The 11,379-nt window shown below is 41.1% G+C and overlaps 1 protein-coding gene across 9 annotated transcripts in view; it reads right to left on the bottom strand.

Moving 5' to 3' along the window:
- Positions 1 to 721: 721 nt before the first annotated feature.
- The window catches only part of bnc2 (basonuclin 2), a 171,041-nt gene continuing 160,383 nt past the window's right edge, over positions 722 to 11,379 (bottom strand). For 8 of the 9 annotated variants that reach the window (XM_040023986.1, XM_040023987.1, XM_040023992.1 and 5 more), the window contains one exon: positions 722 to 5,565. In XM_040023986.1, coding sequence (XP_039879920.1) covers positions 4,755 to 5,565 — 811 coding nt within the window. In that variant the 3' untranslated portion in view covers positions 722 to 4,754. Of the gene's footprint in view, positions 5,566 to 6,658; positions 6,733 to 11,379 lie in introns of all 9 variants that reach the window. The other variant, XM_040023993.1, reaches the window with a different exon arrangement.

Below are 11,379 nucleotides of genomic sequence, written 5' to 3'. Positions count from 1 at the left end.
CACATTGTTTCTGGGCTGCCATTTTTCACTTTGTAGCATGCTTCATTTGAGCTACTTTAGGTAAATAACTGTTTAAAAATGATACTATTTTCAACAAGACTTTATGCGTCCTTCGCCTTTGAAAATATGCAATGACAAAATGCCAGTGAATGATAAATCTTTAATATAAAAATTGTACAAGAATTCTGATACAAATTACAAGAGGTATTTGGACAAAATATGAATAAAATTCCATTTACATCCCAAAACCCTTATGCATTTTATGCAAAAACCATAGACAGTTATGATACAGAAACAAATACAAGAAAGGCTTAAAAGAAAGAAAAAGAAGTCTCTTAAAAAGGATCTTTTTTTTTCCTTCTGTCTGTCTGCTAATGGGGAACACCTCTTTGGGTAACATACAGTATTCATGAGGCTTCCAAATCACCACTTTAACACCAAAGTGACACAAGCTCCTTTGCTCTGTTTGTTCTTTGCAGTGCGACCATGTAGCCATGCAATGCTGTTGAGTGCCCGTGCTGCAACATGGGCTTCTTAAGACACAGACACAAATGCATTAGATACACACACACACACACAAAACAAAAAAACAAAAAAAACAAGTGAAAGTTAAAATCTAAGTTCACTAGCTCTTCAAGCTATTTATACTTTAAGACTGTAAAATATATTTGAAAATACAATGGACAACATTTTATGGATTTACAGCATTTTTTTTTGTTCAGGATAACTGACATTTCACAGGTTCCAGTTCAAATTAACGAGGGCATCCTTTTTAGAACATAAGACATGAGACTGAAGCATCTATACAAACCCACGTGTGTGTAATTTTTATCTAACTGCATATTTTTAATGACATCCTGTTAAATATTTTAACCTCACTTTGTTCCATAAGCTACATTAACTGAACAGGTTGCACGCGTTGTCACCGCTCGTTCTCTCAGCTCGTTCTCTCAGCTCGCACCTTCTACTCTATCACTCTGTGACGTGAACACAATGGACAGCGATTAACGGGTCAGGCATTTCCGCCCTTTGCCATCCTTTTCCCCCTCAGTGTGCTCGGTAGAATTGCAGAATAATTGATGACTGATGCTGCTCTTATCAAATATTTAAGATTCGCTCCAGCGGTCTGGGCCGATGAGCAATCTAAGTGATGTGTTCCTGCTGTCCCAAAGCATGGCCACTAGGTAGCACAGTGCACCCAGACCCATGTGGTTAAAGAATTAAGAAATTCAAAGACTGGATTTCTCTGAAGACAGAAAGGAGAGGAGAGCAGAGTGTACAGGAGAGGGGTGGATCGACTGCTCTCCAACAGGCAAAGAAGAAGAACCTAGCAACTTGTCCTGGGGAGCTTTTTTCTTTTGTCTTCAACTTTTTACCCTGCTTTGTTAAGTGACTACTGCAAGGTCCAGCCTCACCACTTTTTAAACCCAATTCCCTCTCCAGCATCCCGCACTTATCTGTTTAGCTGGGGACAGCACAGTCATTTGCATTTTTTAAAATTTCAGCCCTGTTTCATGACCCTTGAACCTCTGCTGACCTAGCTGCAGCCATCCAAGACTCTGACAGAGCCTGAAGTAGTTAGTGGACGGTATAGTAGGGGAACTTCTTCCTCTGATGTTCAGGTTTTTTTTGTATGTGAGACAGCTCTGCAGTTGATGATTAAGAAATGGACAATATAGAGCAGAACCTAAGGAACATGTTAGTCTGAAGCTGAGGTTGGTGACAAGAGCACATTGTGATGTTTGATGATTCTACTGAATTCAAATCAATCTGTCAGCTTGCTGACCTCTTAAATAGACTTAAACGAATAATGTTTTCAGGAGATTCATATTGTCTGTGTTAGACTTTATTCCAACTTGCATCAATAGTGTGTCATTTCTGCTGTGAGAATATGTTTCTATGCCCCTTTTTTGTCTTTCACTAGAGGTTAACAAGTCACCTAGGTCTTGTTGTGTTTCTGCGTGTGTGCCACTTTCATCTGCGTGTGTGTGTGTGTGTGTGTGTGTGTGGTTGTGTGTTAGAGAGACAGCTGTCAGCAGGGTTCCTGGAGTAGCACTTTTTTATTTCTGGCAGAGTGAGGGCCGCGGGGATTGAATGAATGAATGAGGCAGCAAGTGCCTCAGTGAAACCCACTCCTGGGAGAAGGCAGGGGTTCCTGTACTCAATTTTCCCTTCACTTGGGATAAACAGGCAATTACCCATCCCTTTTTCCTATGCCATGGCCGTCCAGTGAACTTAAGCATACACTATTAGCGTGTGTCCCTGTAGGATCTGCGCTGTGGCGTGTAGAGGTGGTAAGTGAGTGGCGGATTGAAGAAATGGGTAAGGCGGTTGTTAAATGCCTGCGCTCTGACAGACAAAGAGAAAAACAGAGTGAGAGAAAGGAATTGAATTACCGGCGACCTTGACTAAGAATAAGCGTGCAAAGAAAATGATCAGATGAATTGAATTACACTTAAGCGAATGAGTCAAATTAAATTGTTCAAAGCACGCTCTTTCTTCTTTTTCTCCCGTCAGTGTCACAGTCTTGTCAGCAACCTTGGCGTCTGGCAGTGTAACGTAGTGACAAGTGAGTTATTAGACAGAAGAAGCAGGAATGGCGGGACGCCTCCAGGTAACAGAGAAACAGCACATTTTTAATGATCGTTTCTGTCATCCTTTCCTCCCTAGTCAGCCTCCCACCTCCGCAACCTTTCCATCAGACTCAGCTCTCTCTGTCTCGTGCTTTTTTATCTCTGAGAAGAGAGAACTAAAAACTGCATGTGTCATATGGGTGGAGTCTTAAAAAAGACATGAAATATTTCAATAGAATAGGTCATGTCTGTATTGCAAAATGGCCTAAGTATGAAATAAGTGGAACTGAGCACTGTTATGGATGTAAGGTGTTGTGAATACTGTACAGCACACCACATAACACTGCATATTTTCCCACTGTGTGTAGCACCAGTCAAGTAAGAGTAGATCTCCTTGTACAGTAACACATGGCATTGCTAATACATTGAGAAATAAGTCAAACTGAGGAACGATCTCTACTTTTTTGTCTTTTTACAAAGAAAAATATAGCGGACAAAAAACATTTCTATGGAGATACATCACCCTCTAATAAATACCCCTTCCCTTGGCTACTTTGCCCAATTACTGGAAATAGTTGTACCGTAAGACACTCATGGACATGTTACAAATCGGTGCAACTAACAGCCAAAAAAACAAAACAAAACATGGCAACATTTTTATGCTCAGCAATGGAAACCAATGGCGCAATATCACAGCAAAATGTTTTAAGACTCAAGTGCATCATATTAATCAAACAGGGCATGATTTAAGTACAATGTCACACTGAAAGAGCTTCTTTTTTCTTTTTCTTTTTTAGCAAACACTTATCTTTTGGTCACAGTTGAAGGACTATTTTCATTTTTCCTCTCTCTCTCTCTTTTTTTTTTTTTTAAATCTGTGGGACTGTATGTTCCATTAGGATGCTTTTTGTAAGAACAAACACCAGCTCTTGCACTAACATGCTTTCTTCTACAGAAAGCAAGCGTTAAACCCCACATTGCTTCTTTTAAGGAAAGAGGGACTTTATCAATATTTACTCCCTTGTGTTTATGAAACAGCAGTTCATAATGATCAAACCTGGTTTTGTTTTGAAGTCACTTTTGTCACATTCTGAATAAATGGTTCAGCAATGAGGGCAGATCTCAGGTTTTGTTCAGGGAGGCGAGATGTTTTCTGTCATCAAACTGGGTTTGACATTGAAACGCGTGCAAAAAGAAACTGGCACAAGTTGAATGTTGAAGGTACTGTCACTTCCATTGGCACCGCAGCCATCGATGACCCCAAACAACACCTAAAACTCAGCATTGCAAAAAATCCTCATTATATTAATATTACACATCCCCTTGTATAGATGCAAAGTGCAAAAACTGAATTGGTATACTAAAGCTCATAAACATAACAGACAAAAAAAAAAATCAATAGAAATACAGAGAATGATATCAGTGTAGGAGCCTAAAAAAGCATGCCGGCAACCTCTGAATATCTAACAAGTAGATAAAACAAGTCACGTGATATTCTTTTTTTTTCCTTAGGACTCAGATTAAAACGTGTCTTTGAAGCTAACATAAATGAGTCAAGCTAGTAAGATGCTACCGCTTTCTTGCCTATAGCTGGAAGTATTTTACTGGACTGTAACATAAAATCCCAAAAAGGGAGAAAAAAAAGAAGCAAACAACCATCAACACAACTCTTTTACACCAAAAGCCTTTTGGGACATTATTTACAAATGAAGCTATCATGCTTTTGTAAGGGGTTCATTTAAAAGCTATCATTACACAAATACAACGAGAACATTTTAAGTTTTTTTTTTCAATACTATCATATCTGAAGGCAAAGTCACAAATAAGAGTTTGAATGGATCCTTTGGAGATGGAAATAAACACAAAGTGGGAGAAGTTAGAAAGGAAAGGATGGAGGGGGCTTATGAAAACACAACTCTCCATGCTCTAGAGTGTTATCCTGTTCTTCCAAAGAAGGAAAAGTCAAAGGACACAATAATAAACTGTATTTAGAGTCAATTAATTTTATACATGGAGATAGAAATGTCTCGCAATGACGTTCAAAGGACGGTCATACAGGCATTTAGCTTGTATTTGATGGTCTTGGGCTGGGGTTAAAAGCTAATTTGAGGAGGAATAAGGATGAGGAATGAAGGGAGTAGCGGGCATTCTGACAGGAGGGCAGAGTGACAAGTCATTTCTTTAGTCTATTATTGTAGAGAAGGGCATGTTTTTATGGAGGTTCGGGTTCTGAGAGTGTCGGTTGCGGCTGCGTACAGAGCTGAACACCATGTTGCAACCGGGGATTTTGCACTTGTGCATTTCGCGTAGGTGCACAGTCTTGTAGTGCACACGCAGGGTCCCTTTGTTGCTGTACATTTTGTGGCAGATGTTACAGAGGATCCCACTGCTGCTGCCATTACTGCCTCCAGAGGACGAAAGGAGGAAAGGTGAGGAGGAAGGGTCCAACCCCTCACTTTGTCCATCTTTTAGTTCTCTCCTCTCATCCCGATATGCCCCATCAGCCCGCCCGATGGCATGCTGGGAGAAGTCCTCTCCCTCGCTGTTGCCCTCATCCTCTTCTCCCTCTTCCTCCAGGTCATCCAATAGGATGCCTTCATCGCTGCCCTCATCTGACTCGTGTGAGGAGTGGATGCTGCTGCTCGATTGAACACTGGATGTGGTACTCAGGTCCAAAACCATGTAGTCGTCTGGCTGGCTCCGAGAGAAGCCATTGGTGTGGTGGTTTCGAAAGTCTTGGTTGAGAGGATGGTGAGGATGATCATTGCTCATGGGGGAATAGGGAATGTGGTTCAGCCCGGGAGGCCCGAGACTGGCACCTCCGAGGCCCATGCCGGCCATGGGGTCCAAGCCCATGTAGTGTCCAGCGTAGATCTTGGCCAGTAACTCAGCTCGCAGGTCCTTGGGCAGTGGCGTGAGTTGGGGGTCCAGGACAATGTCGTCCAGCTCTTTGGTCAGCAGTTTGCGGTGCAGGTTGATGTTGGAGCTGTGCCTAATGTGCAGGGGGACAATTAGAGATATAACTCAGAATGCTGCCAGTGTATCAATAATGTAGATTACATCTCAAATAGAAATAGGAACACAGTTGAAATACACGCATTTGTATTTACAGTCATATATTTTAGATACAAGTTATTTTACTTCTGTGAAATGGTGCCAAGCTTAGAAGACTCAATATCTTTGGAAGCACTCTGTCTGTAATTATTGTTTCTGTCAGGAAAGGTACAAAAAAAGGCCCGCACACAGACAGAAATCCATCTGATAGCTCTCCACTGAAAAAGTGTACTAACATAGCAATGAGAGAGAGCATCCTGCTAGTGTTTACCACTGTCAGCATGTCTGCACTGCACAGCCCTCAAATCCAATAGAGTCTGACTCAATTAAATACTCCACCATATTGAATGGGAGTTTATCAATTGATTCGAGCTGTGGTAATGTGATAATCGAGGGGAACTGGATAGCATATTAGCACTAGGCCCTGACAGGATTATCGCATTCGTTCCCTATTGGAGGTGGCTTAATCGAGCACCTCAATGAACATGTCTTTATGTAGCCTTGGATTTAATTAAGATGGGCATTTTTCCCAAAAACAAGGTGCTACAGCTCATGAAGGAAACCAAGTAACAAGTGCCATGCTTAAGCCAGGATACAATTAGTGGGGATTTCAGTTAGCACACAAGGCCATGCTAGAGGATGCAAAGTGAAATGGGCTTGAAAATCAAATGTATTCCCTTTATTCTATTTATTCCCTTTAAGCTCCTATTTCACAGTTGCAAAGTGACACCATGAGAAAGGGGACCAACAGCACACACGTCACAATAAAACTGTGTAACACAGAAAAGAAATTTAAGGACCCAATTACCAGTGCCATAATATAGCATACACACGGCCTCTCTTCTCACATCAGGCCAGCAATTAATTAAAATAAAAATATGCAATCACTCAGTGCCTTTAATGTGAAGGGTTTCCATGCAGGGAGGGCACATGTGTGTAAAACAACACAAAAATTGAAAAGAAAAGGGAAAAAAAAGGTCGTCCTTAGCAGGACGGGCGAAAATGGAGTCACAATGGATAGTAGAGCTTACCAGCAGTGGCAGGGTTGATGCAGTCAAAAAGGGTCCCTTTCCTTTAATTATTTACTTCCCTATCCGACATTGTCCTGCAAGAGGTAAAAATACATTCATTTGAGGGACCCTTTTCTGTGAACCAAGCAACCAGGAGCCCGTCCACTCGAGCATCGTCAGCATTGTGGAGAGCGTGGCAAATCGATTGGCTGTGGCTCTCACTGTGTGTGTGTGACTGTGTGTGTCTTTGCACGTTCCTATCTCTGTTTGTGCGTGTGGAAAAACAGAAAATATATTCCGTTTTCCACGTCCTGCAATCAAAAAGATTTTATACATCCCTTGTTCTTTTTTTTTTATCCTTTGAATATGCAGTTGGCGTTTAACTAATGGCTAAAATATGGCCGTCGTGATTCAGTGTCTGCGTCTCTAAAACGCATGTGTGGATGATTGTCTGTGAGAGACCACAGTGTTTCTGCGTACAGCAAAAAAATAAATAAAAAATGCTGTAATCAGTGATCAGTGTAATCGGGGAAAAGGCCACAGTTTGTGCAAGGGTGCCAAACAACACTGAGATGTGACGAGGGGCCACACAGATTTGCTCTGTTAAGCCTGAGGTTAAGAATGCTGTTGATGATGCTCAGGTAGGCAGGTCCTTTGCAACATGTCTCCATCTGTATTACAACACCTTCTCACTGCTAATAAGCTCTAAATTAACCATGGCTATCTAGTCATACATGCAGTAAGTAGACTGCAAAATTAGCTACACCAAATCTCTTTAAAGCTATAGCAGTTAAATGAAAAATATTGACAATTACCACTAGAATCTTATCCATTTTACTGAAATCCTCAAATAAATTAAACTGTTACTTTGGGTCATTTGTAACCATTTACAAAATTACAAGAACTGTAGAGGAGAAAAAGAGCCATGTTCATCTTCATTATTATTTAACCCTTTTGTTTGCAGTGCCTCCTTGCCCTAAATACTCAACATAAGTCAGCTGAATCCACACACAGTGGACATAATGCCCTCATCCCTTCATTTATCAGATTTAGACTTTCTGCCCCATTTCCCACTCCCCTCCGTCCCTCCACCTCCATCACTCCTCTTCACTGTGCTCTATTTTTCCTCCCCCAAAACCAACTCCTCAGTTCCCTCCTTCCTCCATCTCCACCTCCCTGTTGGCCAGTAATGTGGCTTGCAAACCAATTTGACAGTCTCATCTTCGCCCAAAAGACGGGGGAGGCCTCCAGAGAGCCCATTTTTGACTGTGCAGAGGAGGCAGAGTGAGAGTGTGCCTGTCCCAATCGGCGTTAATCATCTTTAGGTTCATCTGATGGCCCTTGCCCTTGCTTTTGTGTCAGCGCTTATGTGTGTATATACACGTGTGTATGTTTGTCTAAATGACTCATAATGTGTAAATGAGATAGAAGGCTGAGTGGTATTAAACTGGCACCAGTGGTTCTTTGTCTTTCCTGTCATTTGGGGTGCATTATGAGGTTTTGGGTGTAAGTGGGAGGACAAGAGTTTTAGTAACATTTATCACTCTCTGTCACTGTTATATCTCCTTCGCACCGCTCCAGCCTCTCGAACGGCGCAAGCTGCACACAATGATTTTGAGTACTCCTGAAGAAATGAGTGAGTGGAAATTAAATATGCATTTGATACCAGATTAAAAACAACAATTTATTGTACATGTTCATGTTTCAGCTTGAAATCGCTTGCAGTTTTAGAACTCGTTCTGATGATGACAGTCAGCTTGCATGGGCGTCTCTGTGTTATTCATCTAAGAATAAAATAATTTCCCTTTATTCTCCACAAAATGAATCACAATTAAGCTGTCAGTATAAACCAAGGGGATGTAATGCTTGAAGCTTTTTATTCAGCAGATAGTTTAATGTAAGTGGCTTTTGCTAACATATTCTCTCTATTAGCAGCATGCCCTTTGTTTATAAGGAGACAAACAGAGAGCTGATTGTAGAGCAGAGGAGCCAGGCCCACATGCTGTGAGGGGACCAAGGGAAAAGGAGGGAGACAGAGAGAGGAAGAAGAGGGGAGGAAAGAAACTCTCCAACATAATTAACCTTCACTCTCTCCATTTGCAGTGGCCCATGCAGGGACCATGTGCTGCGCATGGTTGCACCATGGGAATGCGAACGAGGGAGATCACCTGCTTGCTGCAGCGACAAAGAAGGAGCAGGTTAAAATGTTTCAGGTGAAGGTTTAAAATAAAACTAGCGTGGGCTGATTTTATATTAAAAAAAGAAAAAAGAAAGGTACGGCAATCTTGTCACCAGTTAAAAATGATGATTAAAAAGGCTAATAATGGTGATGATTACTGGTACCTGCCTTTCAAGCAGTTAATTATGCAGCTTCTTCAACACTTGTGCCGACGCTGCTCACTCCCCACAATAAATATGCAATCATTTACCCCCGTGCAGCAGGCAGTCAGGAGGCTGAGGGAAAACACCCCGCTTTAAAATCACTCTCGCACACGCATATGCACACACGCACTGTATATTGCTCTGTTTAACACTTAAAAACACACACATTACATGCTTGCTCAAGGGCACTTTAAATGATCCTGTTCAATATGTATGTACAGCATCCACGAGCAGGGATGTTTTCATGTGGATTTGTATGTCTCGCTGTTTATTCCACATTGCCTGAACACCAGTGATACGTTTTTATGTGGCGGTGCATTCGCATTGAATCCTGCTCTGAGTGTCATCAACTCTGCAGATCAAATGACCTCACCTCTGTTTTCTTCTTTACTTTGATGCACAAGCTTTTGATACTGGTGTCTGATGCTGTGGCTTTTCACTCGGTGAGTGGACTTATCAGAGATGCAGAGGACTTTCCTGTTGCTGTATCATGTCGTAATCTCTGCTGTAAAGCAATAAATAAATAACCACTGCTTATTTTTCACAGTGGGTTAAGTATTGTTTTAGCAAGTCTAACGCGAGCCACCCGAAAGAGCTGCTTATTAATTGTTATTACCGATTGTGTTTGCGTAAAAAAAATAAAAAATCTAATTAGGAGAACGAATGTAGTTTGACTTATTAAATTTACTAGTAATAAATGTTTGAGATATTATTTTGAACAAATACATTTGTACGTGCAGTTTCTTAATCTTATCAGAGCAAATGCTCTGATGAAAACAGCTAAATTATATTCCCGTTTTATTGCTACCATTAAACTCAAACATACATTATGTCATTAAAGGATTACCCAGGGACAGATCTGATGAGAGCACGGCTTGTGTATTGACTCGTCTCAAAGCTCAAGGATTTCTCGAGCTATGCGGTGCTCTTCTGTCTGTTGTTTTATTCCCTGTTTGAACCTGCGGCAAAGTAATTCGCCCCACATGCTATCAGGAAAAATATGGAAATAATAGTGTATTACACATCTACAGCTGTACTGTGCACCCTTGGCTTAGATGCACTATTTTTACTTAGTCCTTGCTGGAAATGATCTCTGTCGTATATATGTATGTGTTGGAATGACATTTACTGTATATGTTGGTGTCAAACTGTTTCACACACACATGCACACATTCATTCTGACACAGGAAGAGGGAAGAGTTCACATATAGATGCTATCTTTTCTTTGTGAAGTCATCTTTGAGCTTGTTATAGCACCAAATTCAACCTAGGCTTTTGTATCAAACTGTGTATTTGTGAAAAGACACCTTCCCCACACAAGCGTTCCTCCTGTTTTTTTCATTATTCTCCTCACTGTTGTCACCTCATTTACTTCACAGAAGTCTGTCGTCTGCTGTCAAAACTATTATGTGGTTGTGTCAACAAATTCCAGTATGAAGGGATTCAATTACATAATTGACCAAAAAACAATGAAAAAAAAACAAAAAAAAAATCTGGGCAATATCTGCAGATTATCAGTGGCACGGTTTCTTTTTTGCTTCTGTGACATCTGTTTAAAATCAGAGCATTTTCTTGTGTTAGATTCCCCTAATAAAAGGTCTGTGAAGTTTTATTTCAGCTTTTGAAAGTTCAGATAAATTACTCGGTTGTTTTTGTCATACACTTTGCATCATTAAGTGGTTAAATACTTAGATGTAATATGTATCAGAGCAAATGCTTTTCTTTTTATCTATTTGTATATTCCCTTATGTGTGCAAGAGAGTGCAAACGTGTGAAAGTGCAAATGCTGCACAGCAGAACAGTCCTGCCTTGGGCAGGAGAAGGGAGCTAATGCACTCACTGGTGGCAGTGCACCACACCGAGGCAACGCATGTTACGATAACACGTTCTGTCATCTCGCTGCTGTCTGCACAGCTGCATCAGGTAAGCAGCAGGTTTGCACCTTTGCGGACGCTAACTTGCCTCTTGTTCTCCTGCCTCTGTTCTCCTCTCACACCTATTCTAATAGAGTCCCAGGATCTCCTGCCTTATTTACATGCTGCTAATTAACAAAAAGTGCTCAGAACAGATGCCACAGAAACAGCTTAGGGTAGAAAAGGAGGGGAGAGTTTGGTGGAGCGACAGAGCGAGTGATGAAGGGATTGTGTGAGAGAGACAAAACTGTGAGGAAAAATATAAAAGTCCCTCTGGAAAGAATGAATTTTACAATTGCAGTCAGCTTTACTTGTTGCGGATACTGGATAATAACGTTTTTCATCACTATCTCCATTGCAGAACAGAACGAGTAACCCTGGTATATATAGCAGATGGGTTTTTTATCAAAGATACAGTATATGAAAGCATGCAAGTGGTTAAGACTG

This window comes from Simochromis diagramma, unplaced genomic scaffold (assembly GCF_900408965.1).
Source record: "Simochromis diagramma unplaced genomic scaffold, fSimDia1.1 OVJJ01000302.1, whole genome shotgun sequence".
NCBI classification, from domain to species: Eukaryota; Metazoa; Chordata; class Actinopteri; order Cichliformes; family Cichlidae; genus Simochromis; species Simochromis diagramma.
The sequence above is the reverse complement of the archived record's forward strand: the minus strand, read 5'-3'. Positions and strand labels throughout refer to the sequence as shown.